Source organism: Juglans regia, chromosome 3 (assembly GCF_001411555.2).
Source record: "Juglans regia cultivar Chandler chromosome 3, Walnut 2.0, whole genome shotgun sequence".
Lineage (NCBI taxonomy): Eukaryota > Viridiplantae > Streptophyta > Magnoliopsida > Fagales > Juglandaceae > Juglans > Juglans regia.
In genome coordinates, this window is record NC_049903.1 from 7,915,102 (window position 1) to 7,936,945 (window position 21,844).

At 36.7% G+C, this 21,844-nt stretch overlaps 1 protein-coding gene and 1 pseudogene across 1 annotated transcript; one reads left to right on the forward strand and one right to left on the reverse strand.

Moving 5' to 3' along the window:
- Positions 1-336: 336 nt before the first annotated feature.
- Positions 337-10,363, forward strand: LOC108995821 (annotated as a pseudogene).
- An 842-nt stretch (positions 10,364-11,205) lies between these two features.
- LOC108995845 (cysteine-rich receptor-like protein kinase 10) lies at positions 11,206-15,926 on the reverse strand. The gene is made up of 7 exons (XM_018971480.2): positions 15,086-15,926; positions 13,486-13,659; positions 13,021-13,154; positions 12,572-12,812; positions 12,228-12,465; positions 11,898-12,045; positions 11,206-11,801 (listed from the first exon to the last, which is right to left on the reverse strand). Exons 1-7 carry the CDS (start codon positions 15,885-15,887, stop codon positions 11,469-11,471), a joined length of 2,070 nt encoding a protein of 689 aa, XP_018827025.2. The 5' UTR covers positions 15,888-15,926; the 3' UTR covers positions 11,206-11,468.
- Between the last annotated feature and the right edge of the window lie 5,918 nt (positions 15,927-21,844).

The following is a 21,844-nucleotide window of genomic DNA, read 5'->3' on the forward strand; positions in this document are numbered from 1 at the left end:
CTACCCACAGAAAGATAAAATAAATGAGAGTGCAGCAGAGGCGCTGACACCCTCTCTTCTCTCCGCCCTCTCTACAAACTACACATTTACTGTGTGTCAGTGTGATGTGAAAATTAAAAGACAAAACAAAACGAAAAATTAGGAAGAAAAGGATGAGGAATAAATGAGAGTGCAGTAGAGGCGTTGATCAGAGGGAGATGTTTTTTGACAAATGGGTCCCTGTTTATCTCTCTTCTATGGGGAAAAGATAAAACTACAATACAGCCTGCCTCTCTCTCTCTCTCTAAGCGTCAGTTTCTCTCTCTTCGAATAAACATGTTCTCCTACAAAGCTTTAATGGGGGAGATGGTGGAGAGTTTCAGGTCTTTGGAGAGGATGGTGTCGGACTCAATCTGGACTCTGGAGCTCGTGCAGAGCTTTAATGGGGGAGGAAGAGTTGAACTCGTCGAAGTTGGGATTCGGGTGAGCTTGTAACTGGTGTGAGGCTTGTTTCAGTCTTTCAGAACTTCTATGAGACTCTTGGGCTATCGTTCTTCAAAAAGACCTGGGTACCCGAGTTTCAAACCCGTATCCGGATCGGACAGGTCTATGTTTTGACAATCTAGGTTCTGGCCCGGATTTGATCCGGGCATGAATTCGGATTTTCAGGTTTCGGAGCAGGCTGGGAAAAAATCCAGCCTGGAAGAACAGTCTTAGTATCTCGTATGATTTGTAAATGATAAATGATATTTTTAATTATGGAGTGCGTAAGCGTTGTGTAATTTTTTTAAAAAAGTGAGTAAATAAAGATTCACATGAAAAAAAAAGTTAATTTTTTAATAGTTGACCCTATTCTTTTTCAAAATGATTGCACGACATTTTCACACTCTACAATTATATAAACCATTACTATTTATATATAATAGTAAGAATAATAATAAATAATTTATCAATATTAATAAAATAATATAAAAATATCTTAAGTAATTGTATTCCCAAATAGATCTTAAAACAACTGATTACCATGTTTCTATTCAAAACATGTGAGTGATGAGATAACATACGTTGAAATATTGGTGATTTGATTAGAAAAAACAAAAACATAGTTTGAAATATTGGAGGCTGATCAATACGTTAGGTCGGATATTAATAAGCTAGAGCTACTCTAGAGAGCTGTCAAAATTTGTTACTTGCGCCATATTTACGGCCTGGATCATAATATGGTTAGGAGTGACGGCGACGTAGAGGGGTCATTTCGCTTAAAATATAAGATATTTTGATGATTTTACTTATTAATCGAATAATTTTAAAAATATAATAATTATGGTTCTAGATAAACGAAAAAATCACATTTAAAAAATGACCCAAATAAATAATATTTAATTATTATATTTACATAATATAATTTAATTTGAAAGAGAAATCTTAAAATTTGAATCTTCTAAATCAAATCTTACAATTTATCATTTTTTTTAAAAAAATCTTATTATTTAAGTAATATAGATGATGTGGTCTATATACCGATTTGATAATAGAATAACTCCTAATGAAATTCTAGCTCAACTTTGATATTTGGTAAATATTAGTTGCATTTCTTTAAAGTGAAAATATATTTACAATCATGAATTGTGCAACCGCCGCGTAATTACTTTAAAAAAAGTGAATAAAACATGAGATCTACATAAAAGAAAATTAATTTTTTAATATTGAATTTCACTCTTTTTCAAATTTTTAAAGTGATTACACAACGTTTATGCACTTCATAGTTATATCTAGAATTACTCCTTTAAATAGTGATAATTTCATATCTTTTTATTTTATTTATTTATTTATTTATTTTTATCTCTTTTACCCGAGAATAAAAACATGCAAAAACGCTTCCCAGTGGTCGGGCTGAAAATCCCACAAAAGCTATGAAGCTTCACGTAAGAAAATACACTGCAAGAGAAATACGCTCCATCACATAGAATCACGGTCGTATATAGCCCAGCCCTTTTGCCTTCTCATTTGCACTACCCGCCTCTCTCTGTCCTATCTTCCTCGCTGCATCCCTTTGCACCTCCCCAAGTCCGAAGTCGACGCTGATGCCGACGCAAGTAGTCTTCCCACCCGAACTCCGGTTCTCCACTGTCAAGCTCTTCAACCGGATTTTTCGCTGGTCTCCTACTGCTACTTCGACATCATCGAGATCGACGAAGTCAACACCAACGAGCTCTAAAAACACCGTCCAGCTCTACCTCAGCTCCTCCGTCTCCATCACCAGTAGCCACCTCAACCTCAACCTCACCCACGCCCTAAACTCCAGCGCCATCACCTTCGGCCTCTCCAATAATATCAGAGATAACTCATAAATCATGCAACAAATCAAGTCACATAAGTGTAGTCGAGAATCAAGGGAATAAACTGTTGGACTAATCACAAGAATCACGTCTCACAAGCTGTTACAATCCTCACAGCCACAATTCCAGCTAGCTTTCCTAGAATAGATTTTATATTCATTGTATATTCAATCCCAGCTAGCTTTCCTATAATAGATTATGCATTCATTGTATATATATAGCACTCTATTCATCTATATCGTGCGGCAATATATTGTAATCAAGTTTATCAATATTCAGTAAACACTTCATCAGACAGCATTGTTGACACCTACAACGGCGTCACCGTTCTCTGGGAACACGTCGTCACGCAAAGGCAAGGTCAAACCTTCTCATGGCGATTCCTTGGACTCGAGGGGACACTTGTGGGAGTCTATACTGTTTAAGCATCCAAGCATATTTGAGACCTTAGCCATGGACCCAACAAAGAAGCAAGAGATTATGGAGGATCTCATAGACTTCGTGAACGGTCAAGGATTCTACCAGAAGACCGGGCAAGCATGGAAAAGAGGTTACCTACTCTATGGTCTGCCGGGGAGAGGGAAATTAAGCATGATCGCAACCGTAGCAAATTTTCTGGGTTACGACATATATGACTTGGAGCTAACCGAGGTGCATACCAACTCGGAGCTAAGGAAGCTACTGATGAAGACGAGCTCCAAGTACATAATTGTCATCGAGGACATAGATTGATCTCTAAGTTTGACTCAGGTGAAATGCGAGGTGGGGGGTGTGGCTCGGGTGACGATGGTGGGAATAATATGATTAAGCTCTCGAAGTTGTTAAATTTTACGGGCGGGTTATGGTCTTACTGTGTGTAAGAAAGGGGCACCCATAGTGGGCACCCCTTCACCTTCTCTTGGTGGTTATGAAGTGGTTTAAGAACCACTTCATGAGACTTGATGACTGGCCATTAAGGGCTAGCCGGGGGTTACACTTAGAAGGGCTATTTACATAGCCCCTCTCCCCTTTGGAGAATACATGCATCACAAACAAGAAATCTCTCTCTCAAATGGTTCTCTCTAGTCCCGGCATTTAGGCTGTGGAATATGTGGGTGTTGCTCTGGTATTGCTATGTAGCACACTCCACCATCGATACGGGAGATTCCGGATGAACGACGATGACGACGAAGAATCTGTGGAACAACCACACTAGATCCTAGATATTTACGATGAGGTAATATCACTTCCGCTGTGTACTTTGATCTAGTATTTCTAACATTGGTATCAGAGCGAGAATTGGTTGTTCTCGTTTTGTGTTTGATGTGCATGTTGTGATTTCATTCACTGAATTTTTTGTTCCCAACGGAAAAATTTTTATTTTCTCTCGGTAACCACCATTCTACCGTGAGAGGTGGTTCGTGTAAAGTTTGTCACTGGATGCCGATCATTGTTAACGCAACCAATGAATCGCTGCGGATGTGGCCATATGTGGCAGCAACCTGCACTAGAGGGTATTGTGCACCCCGACGCTATGAGCGCCGCAAAAGACACTAGAGCGCACCGTTTGGGTGCTGCTGCACGGGTGTCGTATGAAGCACCTCAGTGCTGCTACCATCACAGATCAGGGTGCACCTCTGTGTTGCATCTACAAGGCAACAGCGGGTAGTGCAACGCACACCGTGCGGCGAACACTGCAAGCGCACTGCACGCGGTGCCATGCGCATCGTAGGGGAACATGGCAGATAGGAACGCTGCCAATTACCTGGGCTAGGCGCTGCACCGAGTGTAGGGAAGGAGCCTCACTACGGTGCAATGGCTATGCCGCGCGCAGAGCCAAGCACCAGGCCGTGCTTGCCGTGCTCAGAGCCTTGCACCATGGTGGTGCACTGCTGCGGGCAGATCCGCTGCTGGGACGCGTGACGTGCTTTGCTGCAGGTGGCGGCACCGCACGACTGATGGCAGCACCCCATGCCGAGAAAGGCAGCGCCACCAGGTGCTGCCCGCACCAGCAGCCGCATGCACATGGTGCTGCGCGCACCAGGTGCTGCGTGCACCTGAGACCGGTGGAGGAAGTCAGCTTTGCCGTTGTCTCTAGGTGCTGCAGCAGTGCCTTTGAGTGGGTGGGGCGCACGCTGCGGTTGGCTGCGGTTACATGTGCTGCATTTTTTTTTTCCATTAAAGCCAGCCACGCAGTAACCGTCGGCTGAAGGAGGAAGATGAACAGTGATGTTCATTTGTTTGTAATGAAGTTTGGGCTGGTTTTAAAGGGAGTTAGGCCTATTTTTTCTTAAATCAAGTTCTGGGTCCGGCCCATATTTTTTGTTTTAGCAAAACACATCTGTTTTAAGTAAAGGAAAACTGTTTTGGTTTAAATTATTTATGGGCTGTGGGCTGCAAAACTATTTGTTTCGGTTGAAAAAGAAAAGCCCGACTAGTTTTTTTTAAAAAAATGCAGTCTAGCTCATTTAAAAAAAAAATGCCCACTGGAAGATTTGGGCCGTGAGCCCAGCAGGCACAAGCCTGCTTTGCAATTGGGCGCCCAAGAAGGTGCGGCCCTTTGGCTGTCCAAGAACAGTGGCATAAAATTTTATTTTACAAAATGCTTGAGTGGTGTTTTGAACCCAAGACCTCACATACAAAGACTATGCTCAACCATTTGGGCTAAAGCCTATTATTGGTAAGTTTGCTGATTTTAGTTATTTATTCAGCATGTTATTGTGGCATAAATGTTTTTTGAAATATTTTTGCATGTGATTATGGTTATTAAATACATGTTTGCCATGATATTTTTTTTGTCACATTTGTTTGGCATTTTATTTTACGTTATAAATTGCCTAGATTATTATTTTTTGTGAATAATAATTATTTGGATCAAATGTGATGTGATCATTTTTGTACATGTATTGTGATTACATGTAAATGTATGAGCTTATTTTATCACTTGTATTGTTAGACTATTTTTTAGAACTGTCTTCAATTTTTTTTTTTTGGATGTGATAAACTAGAGGATTAAGTAGCCCGAGTTTGATTTGTCCATGCTTATGATTGGCTTAAATTGATTTCTTCGATCAAAGAAGAAATTATTTTTTCATATGACTAACTCGGTAGATTGCTTATCCTAGTGGGAGTATGGTTGAGATTAATTTAGAATTAATCTCCTATACGATATAAATTTGCGTGAAAATTAAGTTAGAAATTAATAATTAGACATTGAGGCGCAAGAGATGATTAGGAAGCTTAGCGAATTTTCGATCTTGCGACATGTATTAATTATTTTTATTCTGACTTAGATTAAAGCGGCAAATTTCTTAAATGTGTGTGGAATTAGATGCGCATAGTTTAGTAACTTTGAGATAACCATGAAGAAAGCCTAGAGATTATTTATACGACTTAATCGTCACATTAATCTCCTCCATGAGCAATAGTGGGAAACAAATAAAGATTATTTTGAGAGTCAGATAGTCTTAGACCATCATTATTGTAAAACCTCTAAAATGTCTAGAATAAAATTGGAAGTGCGCGTGGGACGCATGCACTACAATTTTTATAGAAGTTGATGGGATCAACTATCATATAGAGCTAAATCACTATTTTGCCTTTAAGAATCTTGTGGGTAATAGAAGAAATTGCACGTTGTTTTTATAACGCAAAGATTAATTGCTCATATATTTTGAGGTTGAGCATTACAATCTTAAAGCAATTTAGATTACTCATAGATAAGAACATACTCTCTAAAACTTGCCAGTATATCTGGCGGGTAAGGATATTAAAATCTGAGTGTGCAAGCGTGTTGAGGACATTCTTGATTGGCACATTCATTTTTTTTAAAGATTTTATCAGTGCACCTTTATGTGGTATTAGCACTAGTAATCTTGCTCAAGTTTTATTTCTCTCTAGCGAGAACAGATAGGTTCTTGTAGATATATAAACTTTGGAGCACCCCTTGAGAGTAATACCAAGCACCTTGGAGGTTTGCATGGCAACTGTGGCAAAAGTCTGAATAATTAGGTATGGCTTATCTAAACCTAAACTAAAAATTTTGCTCGTGGTTGCACTGATGCAAGATAGGTTTTAGGTTAAGATAATTTCTCGCAAAGTTTTTTCTTTTTCTCTCCTATAGTGGATTGAAGAATATGAAAAATATTGAGTATGCAAGAAATAAAGATATATCGCTAGTTAGTAGCTAAAACGTTACATACTGCATTTGTTGCACAAAATGATGTTTTTATTAGTGCTTTTAATGCGATATTTGTGAAGTCTATACCTAATTTGGTTTAAGACTTATTGAAAGTAGTGGTGTTAGTGAGAATTTCTAGATGTTTGGAAGTTGGATGGTCACTCATTGACTCAGTGGTATTATTTCTCGGGTGGGGAAATGATATACTAAAATATGCCATAGAGGCATAGGATGATGGGTGTGAAGCTTGAGAAATTAAAAATTTTCTCGCTAATGAGATCCCTCTCCTTGGTTTAGTAGAGTCAAAGAGAAAAGGCAATATGAGTATTTTCTATGTGAAAGTTCCTATACATGCACACTAAGGACTTTGATAATAAATATGTTGTTTCATCATATAAATGAGATCCAAAACTTTTTTTTATGAAAATATATTTTTCAGTTAAAATTTTTCCGAAATCGCAATCGTATGAGTTATATGATGAAAACAATTATATCGCAGTTTATTAACTTGCTGAGAATGGTGTTATAAATGAATTATGGCGCAAAGCAGTTGTTACATCACACTTGGGTTGATGTAATATAGGTTGCAGCCTTAATTCTGATTTGTCGTCCTTAGATCGAGTTCATTCGTTTTTTAGAAAGGCTGAGTGACTATTTTGTGCAAACGTGAATTCTATTAAAAGTCGAGAGGATCTAAGCTTGATCATTTTTTTTGGTTGAGTCAAGAAAATTACTCATATTTTCGGCGAGGGCGGGGAGTTGTGGATTTTTGTAACACTTATTTTTGGAAAGAATGTTTTCATCACATTTCATTCCACATTACCTTAACCTTAATTTTTTTTTTCAAAATTCTTTTTATAAGATCGCCGAAAATAGTGGGAGTAATTCAAGAACTAGTGGGAGCATACCTTTGAGTTAAGGTGTACCACTAGTGATAGTGACTTCTAAAAGTTATAGAATATAAGGATCCTCATAAATAGCGTGGTAGCTTTATATCAATATTCTTTCGTCGTTTAGAGACTGGAAGAGAATATTTGTAATATGGCTCTGCTAAAGGTATTGAATTCACATAATAGGAATCTCAATATAGAATCTTAGATTCGCTTCACTTATATGATCCAACCTGGGGTTGTTGATCTAATTGATAAAGGAAAAATGGAGTTGATAAAGGTATAGATCCATCTCTTGGCACTAATTGAGTTGCATTTAGATAGCTATTGATCGCATATTTATTGAAACTTTTCTTGAAGGTGTTAAATAGCTGATTCTCATAGGAGAATTAGATGGTTGGTTTTTGTGATGTTTAGGCATGAAGTACCTTGAGCGCATGATTGTTGCTAGTACTATTTTGGTACAGAAAGCGAATGAATGCTGCTGGTGCTGTTTACATGAGGCCTCAACAAACCATCTATTCAAAGATATCCAATGTACCTAGTCGTTTTTTTTTTTGTTATTAAACGACCTATTGAATAAAATGGGATTCTTTGAACGCTGTTGACAATATTAGAAAAGTGTCATCATAAGAGATATTGCAAACTGATTATCTTAGATAATTAATTGTCGCCTAATAAGAGGTTTTCCATACTATGAGGTGATGGACATGGGTTTGTGAAAAGAAGCTCAGATTTCATGTCTAGTGAGACTGTTTTTTTTAGGAAAACAGTTTCTAGGAGCTCTTGTTCAAAATCTATAGACAATTAATGAGATGGAAAATACTAAAGAATCTAGTTTTGCCTATATTGTTTGATGTTTCCATTATGGTTTGCTCATGGGAGTTAGAGGTTAAGTTTTTGTTAGAGGGTAAATATGACTTACTTTGTTAAGTGAGTTTGTGATGCGATTGTCATTAAAAGTAATGATAAGACTATTATGATTGTCTTTGAGAGCAAAGGCTCTAATCGCTTTACTCTTAATGAAAAATAAATAATGGTTATCTCACATGCTTTTGTTGAGTGCAAGAGATTTAAATGAAACATTGAAGTCGTAAATTAAGTTTGCTGAATAACATTTGTGGTCACTTTGTAGATTCTTAAAAATCGCAGTTAGACTTGCTGACTAGAATCTACGGCTTATATTGTGAGTTTGACCTAAATGAGATTCGCGATGAGTCATCGCTGACTTCATGATTGTGCAAATGACTTTTACATGTAAAAGTTGAGTCTCTTGGTACGAGCATGTTTTGGAAAGTTACTATACATTAGAATGCGTATGGAGAGAAATGGTCATTAAACACCACTTGAGAGTTGTGGCTTAATAATTTGTTGTTGACCATGTGATTTCTCTGTACCTCACGGTATTGCTCGTCATGCACATGATACTGATGTGTTCTATGATCATGTGGCGTGATTGGAAGCATTTTTTGGTATGCACACACATTCACCATAAATTTAAGAGTTATGGTGAAAAATGTATATTGACAGGCTTAGATCGGCTCACTCACACGAGCGATCGCCTTTGCGCTACAAAGAAGTAGCGAGCAAAGATGAGACAATGTGTTACTCGGTACTTGTCCCGAGAGGGATAAGTTGGAAGACACAAAAGATATGTCGCCTTAGTGGGAGCTAAGATGAGGTCTAAGGACCGTGCATGGTTACCCACATACCATGTAGCATGTGGTTTAGCCAGATGCGAGATCCTCTTTGGCGCTTTGGATAGCGAGCAAATGGAGGGACTCGGGTTAGGCGCTGAGATAGCGACTAGACTAAGATCTGTATGGTGAATTGAGAATAGATATACGCTCTTTCTTTGGAAAGAGAACTCCACCGTAGCATGTATTTCATACTACATGTGCTTTTACGACCAACAGTAGAGGTGAGTGAATGGTTCCCTGCTTCCTCACCATGTGAGTCCTGTATGTCATAATTGATGACCTTAATTTATTTATGCCCTTAGGAGACCTTTGACTATGTCACGAGGTTGATGTTTTAGTGTCTGCTACTTTGGCATGTTATCTATGGCCATGAATGATGCGGTCTAAAGAGGCATTGCTGGGGAAGCGACTGAACTGAAACTAAATGACATGAGTGCGAAGGGAAGACTATTTGGTAACACATTGATAACGGTGTATACTCATTGCCGGCAAGTTATGTTGCTTCTTGGGAGTTGCAATATAACTGTGAGTACATCATGTTTTATGGAGATTGAGCATTGCTCTGAGCCATTTGGACTCGAAAGGGATTAGGGATGCTTAGTTTGATGTGACCAAATGAGTCGGGGCATAACGAGACACTTTTTTAGGGATGTTGCTATACTGTTATTCTCTAGAAGAGATTTGGTAAAGTGCTCCCATTTTTCTTTTACAGCTGTGCTCGATGGTCGCACGGCCTATTTGCCAGTATGAACAAGATTGAGAACATATTGAGGGATGCAGACCTAGGGTCTTGCCCACTATGTGTGAGTGGGAGATGTAAGAAAGGGGCACCCATAGTGGGCACCCCTTCACCTTCTCTTGGTGGTTATGAAGTGGTTTAAGAACCACTTCATGAGACTTGATGACTGGCCATTAAGGGCTAGCCGGGGGTTACACTTAGAGGGGCTATTTACATAGCCCCTCTCCCCTTTGGAGAATACATGCATCACAAACAAGAAATATCTCTCTCAAATGGTTCTATCTAGTCCCGGCATTTAGGCTGTGGAATATATGGGTGTTGCTCTGGTATTGCTACGTAGCACACTCCACCATCGATACGGGAGATTCCGGATGAACGACGATGACGACGAAGAATCTGTGGAACAACCGCACTAGATCCTAGATATTTACGATGAGGTAATATCACTTCCGCTGTGTACTTTGATCTAGTATTTCTAACACTGTGAGAGCGAGAGGATTTTCATGCTCACCACGAACCACATTGAGAAGCTTGATCCGGTGAAAAAGTTGACTTAATATATCTGGAAACGGATTAAACATAGTAAATTAACTTTTTCGGTCCATTTTCATGGCTCCCCAGTCACAGATTCTATCAACTTCAATTCGAATTTTTTTTTTCAATGCAAAGGTGAAGTTCTGAGTTTGAGTTCGAATCAATCTTGAGAACCCTACAATTACTTCATCAGTTTTTGTAGTCAAAAAGTTTTATTTTTCTTTGTTCATCAATGGCTTGCTTGTTCTATTTTTAACAATATCATTTTGAAAGACCGCTGCCCCGCAAACCAGCCCTCTCGCCATCTTTCACACCGAAGAAGAGGCATAGAAGCTGATGTCGTGCATGCTGCTACTTCCTCTGGGTCTTCGTTCTCGTCCTCGCCGGCGCCGTTGCCTTTGGCCTTTTCTACCTCTAGTTTCAACTGAGACTCCCAATTTTCCACTTGCAGTCAGTTTCGATGGGTTGAAATTAGCTTTAAGGGGGTGTGAGGGCTAAGGGGATTCAATCGCCAAGAAGAGCTTGCCATTTTTTGGTGTAGTGCTGCTTTAAGACAATTGTGGTGGAAAGTTTGTGTTAATATGTGATTGGCAGACTGTAAATTGGCTAATAGCAGCCCGACAGGTCCTAAGGATTTCCCTAAAACGTGACAAGCCTACAAAATCACAACAATATCCATTTTGTCAGATGGATCCTGCTACAACCACGTACAAAAGCCACCGATGGGTGGCCACCGAATAGGCTATTCTTTTTTCTTATTTTTTTTGCAATTTTTGATTTTTTTTAAAACTTTTTTTAAAAAAAATCACAACATCATTTAAAAATTCTTCTTTAATCACAAAGTACAAAAAAAGTACCCAAAAAAAAAAAAAATCGGCGGCCAGGATCGTGCCTGTGGGATAAGCATTTCCCTTTGTCAGATAAGTGTGATGATGAGGGGAATTCGTCCATCATTACACTTGCTTTACAACGTAACAACAGTAAGGTTACAAGTCATAGATGTCTTCTAGCTAGACTTGTTTTTATTAAGACACGGATAAATACCATCAGCAGGCTACTAGAGTTTTCTAAACCTGGCACTCAGGTGACATGTTTTTACAATATTTGCATATGCCTTGTTTCCTCACACTATCGAGGCTGTGGTTCGGTAATGGGCGCGTCATCAACAGACCATGGCATTGTCATGCCAATAGATTGAGCAGACTCCATCCCCATTGTAGGTATGTTCGGATCACTTCTACTGCCAAGGAAAAATGCAGGCTGCTGAGGTGATGGAAGAGTGACAGAGTAGCTATTAAGCATGAGAACAACTGATGCCATGGTGGGTCGATCCGCTGGATCTTTCTGAACACATAATAAGGCTATATGGATACATCTAATGACTTCCTCTTTCGAATAAGAGTCTCCCATTGTTGGATCCAACAATTTCAGGGGGCTTCCGTCTCTCCAATGTATCCAAGCCTGCATGTTTTATCAAGTAATATTGGTCAGAATATCTCCTTGCACTTGGAGGGTATGATAAAAAAAAAAAACAAACATCTGCTGGTTTATACTCACATAGCTCAAGAGGTCATCAACATGCTCTGATTCAAAACTACTGTTCTTCTTCCCACTGATGATCTCTAGGACTATGACACCAAAACTATACACATCAGATTTTGCAGAAAATTCCCCGTGCATTGCATACTCTGGAGCCATGTAACCGCTACAAAGTAGCACCAGAAACATATAAGCAGTGTTACTAAAAGACGTAGGAAGGCAATGGCATATGTTTCTTAAGATCAAAATTTTGGAATGACCGTCTATTTATTTATCCTTAATTATTTCTGGCACTTGAATGAATCCGTTCTAATGTTCTAAAACAGAGAGAAGCAACTTAGAACTTACTACGTCCCCACGGTTCTACTTGCATCATTTTGATTTTGATCAGCCTCAAGAATCCTTGCCATACCAAAATCTGAAATTTTTGGATTCATATCTGCGTCCAACAAAATACTGCTAACTTTCAGGTCACGATGGATAATTTTAAGTTGAGAATCTTCATGAAGATACTGAATTCCTCGAGCAACCCCGCACAGTATCTTGTAACGTTTTGACCAATCCAGTTGTCCTTGTCTCTTAGGATCTACAAGTTTATCAAGATGAAAGAGACTTTTCAATCAATAAATGAAGGACCAGATGCACATGCATACTGATGTAAAAGTATTAGACAGATGTTCCGGTAGACACACCATAGAGAAAATAGTCGAGGCCTTTATTAGGAAGAAATTCATAGATTAATATCTTTTCTTCTCCTTCCAAGCAGAATCCCAATAGCTCTGTTAAATTTTTGTGTTGAAGTTTCGCTGCCAGTACAACCTCGTTCTTAAATCGACCTACACCTTGTCCAGAGCTTCTCCATAGCCCTACACCTTGTCCAGAGCTTCTCCATAGCCTCTTTACTGCAATTTCTTGTCCAGTAGGAAGTGTAGCCTGCCAATATAGGTACTTCAACCAGCTTTAGAATAATTTCATTGTAGAATTTAGAAAATACTGACTTCAAAAGGTTTTCAAAATTCTGAATTTGTTTATATTGAAATGCAATAAAATTGATAGATATGGTTCTTTTGAGAACTATTAGAAAATTGGAAAAAGAAAAAAATGAAGAAAGTCAATAAATGAATATTGATTAATTTAGTACCTTGTAAACCTCCCCAAATCCACCAGAACCTAACTTGTTGTCATTTGAGAATTTGTTGGTGGCAGCTTCAATTGTTCCATAATCAAATTGCAAGCAGTCTGCTGTTGCTATTTCCTTTGCAATTTCATTTGCAGCTATGTATCCCAAAAAAGGAAGAGATTATACAGCAATTTGTGCAGACATGAGGACGCAAAGTTTGATACCATTAGTGATTCAGCTATATGATAGAGATAATTTACTATTCTCTTCATCATGATATAATTGTCTTATTTCGTGTTGTACTAAAACACAAAGGATGTGTGGCATGTTTTCTCTATATATTTATCATTCCCACAAGTGGAGGTCGAAAAACGACTTTAATTGGATGAGTATAGAATACAGATACATGTTTGATTTTTTTTTTTTTTCCGGGGCCGATAGATGCTTGAATCAAAATGCTCAAGAGTGAGATCTATAATTGCATACCATTATAGGTTAGGACATGATCTGGTTTCTCAAAACTTGATCCTTTTTCTTCGTTCAACTTCATTCTTGCTGATCTCCTAGTTATGAAACAGTAGGACAGGACTAGGAGCATAGCAGCGGCAGCAATTGGAGCAACAATGGCTACTATTGTTACAGCTGAGATTTTGCTTTTTCCTGCATAAAAATATCACGTTTCATTGATATACGAAGCAGTACCATAGTTAATGAGGAGTAATGCAGGGTAGAAATTAAGGCCCATTTGGATACATAAAATCATCACATCTCATCATTACAATTTTTCCAAACTCTAATACAAAATATAATAAACAATTCAATTTTTTTAAATCTCAAAATAAAAAAAAAAATTAAAAAATTATATTCTAACAATATTTTATTCAACTTTTAACGAAACATTTTATTTTATCTAATCTGAACTGCATGACCAAACGAGGCTAAGTTTTATGTACACTCATCTTACATATATAAAGGGAGATTAAGTAAGACGAGCCTTTGAGGTCAAGAATTCCAAAACTTGTTTGATGATCATTCCGGATCCATTCAGATATTCTGACAATATCTCAAAGTTATCCAATAGGGAAAAATACACAGTTTTCTCAAATCACTACCAATTTCTAAGCACCCCTTAAAATATTTAATTTTGGCAATCACTCTCAGACTAAAAAAAAATTAGCAACGAGTCAAATGACTCCATTTTCAATTAAAAAGATGATATTATTCTATTCGAATTATGTTTCTCGACATTTTACACCACATATTATATATATTTTAATATTTTTATTTTATTCATACTAAAATAATTGAGTTGCTCAGCTAAACACTACATACTTATTATGAATAATAAATAAATAAATAAAATTTGATGTTTGGGGATACTAAATAAAATTATTCTATTCCTAAAAAGTTAGAGCATTAGCATTGGTTTATGTATATGCATATGTAAAATTACTTCTTTTGCATATCCACTTTGCCATTCAAGCAAAATTTCTACATTGGCTTATGCATATTTGAGATAAAATAATAATAAAATATTATTATTTTATTATTATTATTTTTTTACTAAAATCAATTTTTTATATATATTTTACGATTAACATCCACTACATATATTTGAGATTAATAATACAAATGTAATAATAAAAAATATAATTTTTTAATAATAATATATTAAAAATATAATAAAATGAAAAAAAAAATATAATATATTATAATAATAAAATGAATATGCAAGTGAATGTTTGTTTTGTTGTTAAGGAGGGAGAAAATGAAAAGATTGTGTGAGAGAGAGTGGGAGGAGAGAGAAATAATTATTTAAATATAATTTGTAGGGTGAATAGTGATTATCCAAATTTGAATAAGCACTATTCATAAGTAACTAAATATTTAGATATGCATAAGTCAATGTGAAAGATTTTAGAATCATATTATGTAAATATGATTTTGCATATGTATATACATAGACCAATACTAATGCTCTTAACTAGGCCTGAAATTGACACATAGTTACTTTTTCCGTTACTTTATAGACGGAGAAAGTAGAAAGTATAAACGGAGAAAGCAGTGTTAAGTCCAGTCACGGAACCTGCAGATGGAGGTGGAAGAGCTGGCGTAGGAGGCGTCGGTATCGCAGTTGCCGTCCGGTAAAAAGGGTACAATTCGTACCTAACATTACAACTGGGAAAAATAACTCTTCCCCCTTGCTTTCCATCACAGCATATAGGAAGACGACCGATAGCTGCCTCAAGACACCTCTTGCAATCGGTACCGGACAGGTCCGGCGTACACTGTACAAGGTTGTACAGATTTTGAAACTCGGAAAATTTTACTTCCTCTGTCCCGTACTTCTTAGCACCGGTCGGGAAGTTCGAGGCCCGACTTGCTAAGTTAATCATCGTCGTGTTAACCAGCCGATTAAATCGGTCCTGCTCGGTGATGTTCTGAGTGTTCAATAGAGAAATTCTAGGCCTTACGGCCACGGTGGAAAAGATAGACTCGTTGGAGTAGCGAATCATGCACTCGTCGTACCAAATAACAGCAACCTTTTCCCTTGAACATTTAGCGGCGAGCTCTTTGGTCGCGGCAGCCACGCATGCTCGGCACATTTGGGAAGTGACATCGCCGCGGCAGAGGAAGAGGCCGTAGACGGGGTCGGAGGTGTTCTGACCGGAGGTGGTGTTGTAGAATTCGATGTTGCGGGTGACGTTGGAGGAGAGATAAGAGAGGAGGGAGTTGAGACTGGAATTGTAGAGGCTATTTTGGGAGAAGGTAGCGTTTTCACAGAAGTGGTAGAGTGGAACTGGGTCGGCTGCGTGGGTGCAGGTCAGGCCAAGGAACCTGAGCATGGAAAGCAACGAAAGGATCATGGAGAGATTGAAGAAAGTCATTTTGATAAATCAGTTGCAACTCAGTAATGGATTGGAAAATTATCGTGAGCAATGCTAAATATATTTTGTGCAACTACTGATTTTTTTTTTTTAAATAAAATTTATTATTAAAAAATTAATTTTATATTTTTTTATATAAATCTCATATTTATTTATATAAACACTACTTAATACTGCAAATATTATTTGATTAAAATGAAGACGCACTAAATAAATATAATAATTATTTGTACCGATAAGGATTCGGACATCAAGAAATATCCCCTGAATAATAACAAAATACACTGATAGCGCTCTAGTAAAGATGAGAAGGACATTAGTGGGTGTGAATCTTCCAAAAAAAAAAAAAAATGGTAACAGTGGCGCAGGTCAATGAATCAAGAATTTCTTTAATTTTTTTCTGTCGTTTCTAGAAGGGAAAGTGACAGAATTGAGAAAATAATGAAATGACAGAAAATTCTGGTCAGAGATTTGGAAAATAAGGTTAAGGCAGATGAAATACTTTTAACCTATTTTATTATTATAATTTTTATATAAATATAATAAATAATTTAAATTTTTTAAATTTTAAATTAATAATAATATTTTATTTTATTCATTTCACCTCGTCTCATTATTTATAACAAATCTTAAAAATTAATAAGAGAACCTTAAAGTCACGGGGATAGGGCTAACAGCCTAAAGTGAAACCGACGAAAGCATTTGACAAACGTTGTATTGATTGTTGGTGCTTTTTCCATGCCTTAGAGCACTATCATTGGAATAGTTAAATTAAAGTATATTTTTTATGAATGTAAGATAAATTTAACTTTTAGCTATTCCATTTATATAAATCTCTACATTGGAATAGCCATTTTTTCATTATATGACAATAAAATAATATAAGATGAATTTAATTTTGACTATTCACATCAAATCTCCAAATTGAATTATCTATTTATTCATTATATAGTAATGAGTAATTAATAATTTTGAAAATTTTTTAATTTTTTTAATTATGAATTTATTTTATTTTTTCATATTTTACTATTTATAATATTATATATTAATTTGTAATTGTATTATAATTATATTTTTTTAATTGTCATTTAAAATAGAGAGAGAAATAATTAATATTAAAATGAAAGAGAAATAAATAATATAAAAAAGATTTGATGAATGAATAGTGTCTTCCAAATTTGAAAATTAGTTTGGATATTACTGTAGCTATATTCCAAATATTTGGAATATAGCTAATTCAATGTGAGCAATTTATCCACCTAATAGCTAAATTCTCATTGGATTTAGCTTTTAGCTAATCCAATGAGAATGCTCTTAGAGCCTGTTTATTTGACTGCTTTTGTCAGAGAAAAATATTTTAATATTATACAAAATTAAATTCATAAATTAATATAATTTAATATAATATATTAAATTATAAAATAAATCTAATAAATTATATAAAATTACATTAATTTATAAATTTATTTTTATATATTTTCTTTGTATAGGTAGTAGTTCTCTTTACAAAAATAATACTGCTCTTAGTCAAGTTCGAGGTCAGCAATAAGCAATTTGGAATTTAGAAATTTATCCATGAAGTGATACATCCTTTTATATATTTTTCAATCGTGCACTTGTTGTCTAACACTTTCTCGATCAGGAACTTCCCATATTTTCCACAAATTCTAGCAAGTCTACGTTGCCATGGTGAGAAATGTTAATTTGGAGAAGAAGCTTGGAATCACTCTCAAGGGTCTATGCATATATGCTTTCTGAATTGTGGCGTATTGCTACTTGTCATTAGAAAATTGGTTCCTAGTGTCATAATCAAAGTTGAGGCTGTGTTTTTGGAGTGTTAGGGCCTGCCATTCTTCTATATTTGATCGGTCCTTTGGTAGTGGCCCATGCTGCTTAATGCTCATTGTAATCTCCTTTTGACTTGGTCAACGACTAGTGATCTAGAATGTCTGGTCCAGCTTGTTCATGGTGGATATTGTTGTGAAGAAACCAGTCCATGTCCATTACTACTGTAACATCCGGATCCAAGATTAGTATAGTTAGATTGTAAATTTTTTTATTTATTTATTTGGAGATCTATGCCGTTTATTTATTTTTTTTATTTTATTTTTATTCTCCCCTCTTGTTTTATTTTTTTTTCGTTTCCTTCTCTTTTCGTCTATATTATTTTTTTCGCACGGCTTTTTTTTTTTCTTTTTCCGTCGCACAGCATGCATACACACATGCATTCGTTCACGGCATGCATGCACACACACGTCTCTCTCGACTCTCTAGGGTTTCACCTCACATATATATAGATGATTATGTTTTTTCCAAGCACTGAGATTTTACCCAACACTGCCGCCGCTAGAAACTCCTCCCCACGCAAACGGCAACCTGATCTCTGCACCTTTCAGCCATCCCTGTTGCCGTCCAACACCCTCACGGAAGCCCAAACACGTTCGTCACCACTGTTGCCCGGTTCGCCCTCCCCTAACCTCCATCTCCACGTAAAACCGACGCCCGAACAACCCTCGGAAAACACTTTCGACAGCCACGGGAAACAGCAACCCATGCTTTTACCCAATTGAAATCCTCTATTTCTCCTCTCAAAAACAGAGCAGCACCACTTATACAGTTAGTCACCACCGTACGTCGGGGAAACTATCGGACCAGCCACAGAATCTGCCGATTGTCACTTTTCCGTCAGCCTCGAGCCGCCTCAGTCCCGCCTTGTCCCTCGTGGTGAGTACCTCCCTCAGTTACTCCATCCTTTCTCTCTGCCCTCTCTCGCTCACTTTTCCCTCTCCTTCTCTAGTGCCCAGCGCTGCTCGACGGAAGCTTCGCCCCGCTCCTGCTCTTCTGCCGCGCCACCGCAGTCCCTCCAATCAGCCCCGTCGCGCCTCACCCTCGAAGCGTGCCTCGGTTTCCCTTGGTTAGTTTCCGCCGTGCATGTTATTCAGTTAACGTAGGTTTTGTTTTGGTTAGTTTTCAAGGAACTAATTGAATTACCGTAATGCCCTTCACTGCAGGTTATATTAATGGGCTTTTATATATATATTTTTTTTGTATTAGTACACTGTTATTTAATTATGATTACAGAAAATTATTTTATTATGTTATTAAGTAAAGATTTATGTTAAGAGTAAACAATATTGGAGTAATGTTGTTTTTACATTTTAGATATGTTTTAGTCTATTTAATAATAGTTATGGTTTACTTTAAAATATTTTGGGATAATTATATTATCTAGTATTGAACTTTATAAGTGTTTTCATTAATAAATAAGTTAGATTTTTTAAATGTTTTTAGTCAAAGTTATCAATTGGACAGTGGGGATTTTAGAAAAAGATGATAAATTTTAAGGTTATGAAATTTTAGGTTTTGAGGAATTAAGTAGGTTATTTTAGAAATTTAAGATTAAATATCGAAATAAGTGGTTGATTGGAAATTTACGGGAATTACTTGATTATTTGATAGGTGACGATTGTTAATTGTTCGACATTTTGAGGAAAATTCTGAAAAGCTAAGAAGTCCAGGTAAGCGGGGTTCCTATACTAGACTTTGCATTAAAATAAAATGAGCTGAGGTCATTTTTGGAAAATGTGCATGTTTTGCTATGAAAAGAAATTTGAACTACCTCAGTTATTTGTTCTGCATTACTCATGAGATTCTGTTTAAGAAGAAAATATTTTCTGTCATGATTGGTGTAGACATGAGCTTATTTTTGACATTTTGTTTCTAAACTTTGAAAATGAGAGCGAATATTAAATTTGTGCATAAATTATGTTGTGATATGATTTTGTTCTGTTCCGAAGATTTTTTATCAGTACACTGTTTGGAAAAGACGTGATTTCTGAAAACCTTTGGCATGACTCTCTGTTTTGAATTTGATTCTGTTTCTGTTCTGTTCAGTTACGGCCCTGCCACGGGTGATAATAGTGGCATACGGCCCAACCACAGGTTACAATAGTGGATACGGCCCAACCACGGGTTATAATAGTGGATACGGCCCAACCACGGGTAATAATAGTGGATACGGCCCTGCCACGGGTTATAGTAGTGGTCTCTGTTTTGAGTGCACACCTTGGTGACAGAGTGTTTTATGTTCTGCTTGGCTATCCGTAGATGCACAACCCTACCACGAGGATTATATATGGCCTCTGTTCTGATATGATGTTCTGATGATAATGATGATATTTTATTTTATGCCAAAGAATATTTTGAATGAAATTATTTCCAAATCTTTGTTCTGATATTTTGATAACATGTTCTGCTTCCGCACTCTGAAAATGAAAATGTTTTGTTCTGCATTCTAATTTCTGTAAATGCTCATGTTTATACACTGGTATATGTTCTCTGCTTACTGAGTTGTTGATAACTCACCCCTTATCTCCATATATTTTTCAGATAATTTTGATGGTTCAGCTGGGGAGCAAGAGTAGAAAGTTTAGCAACGTGTGATGATCGTAGTGTAATAAGTGCCTGAGGGTACAAATGCTTATTTGAGAGTCGTAGTTAGTAAGCTGATTTATTTTTTCGGGTATTTGATTTGATGAGTTGAGGATGTTTTCGAGTTTTTGGAGAATTTCTAATTTATGTTATTGGGGATTTCTTTATTGTCGCCATGGAGGAACTTAGATTTTTGATTTGATTAAGTGTATTAATATTTTATGGGATTTTTTTTCTGGAGTTTATAGTTGTGTTATTTAAGTTAATTTTAAGTATTAATAGCTAACTCTCCGAACCTCTAGGAACGAGGCGTTACAACTACAGCTGCAAAAAGAAGAAATGAATTCATCAGGAGACATTTTAAGAACAGCATAACAAGGATTGTTGGTAATGATTTCTGAGACCCAGTTGATTGTTGAGCTGCCTGTTACTCTTGGCTAGGGTTTGTGTAACACTCAGTGAAAAGAGACTAGATCAATGTAATTTTCTCACTTTGAGGATGAGAATCCTCCAGAAAATTAGAGAGAAAATGAGGAAATTGTATTCAAATAACTGTTCTGATGATTCCTTCCACGCACTGAGGATATTAGTAACTAACATTACACACCCGCGGCATTCCCAGAGTGCCATCCAATAGGATTACAATATCACATAACATATAAGGGTAAAATAGTAATAATTATTGCTAAAGATCCTAATGGGCTCAATAAGGCCTTACAGATGTACAGAAAGATAAAAAACAGATAACAGGGTCTGCAAGTGCCACTCTATGCCTTCCACTGTGCCTTTTCTTACTAAGCCTCCCGTGTCCTGGCCCACGTCAAGCCCAGCTCTCTATTCCCATCAGACCTTTCACGCGTGTGACAGTTTGTAGTCAGCGATTCTTGGGATCACTGAAGCAACAACCTCTTCTAAGAATGTCTTCGATTTGAGAATGCCCTTCCATAATCATGAAGGATCAAGGCAGATAGAGCTCGTAGTAAGGTTTGCTGGCCTAAAGATAAAGTCAATTGCTCGAAGTAAGTGAGATGCTTTGCTACTCTAAGAGATTTTCTCCTAATTAAGTACCAAACGTCAAAGACTCATCCTAGGGCTACCAACAATGTGTCCGGAAAAGTGTAATCCACTTTTCTTTTTTCTTTTTTTTTTTTATGTATTTTTTTAATCTCTTTAAATATTTAAAAAAAATTACAACATCATTAAAAAAAAACAATTCATTAATCATTAAGTAAAAAAAAAGTCAAGAGATATTATCAGGACAATGTCTCGAGACCCATAGCATTTTTCGTGTCAGAAATGCACTCTGCTGCTCAAACAAAACTGTGCACGTGTACGCATGCGTTGTTGTTACATGTTGTTCTTTGGCATAGCTAGCCAGAGGAAACAACAACTATTGTGAAAAAAATGACAAAAAAGTAAAAGCAAACAAGAAATAAGTAAACAATCAATCACATGATACAAATTTACATTATTAGACAACATGCCAACATTCATGGAGTTACAAAGGATTTTATTATGCTGAGCAA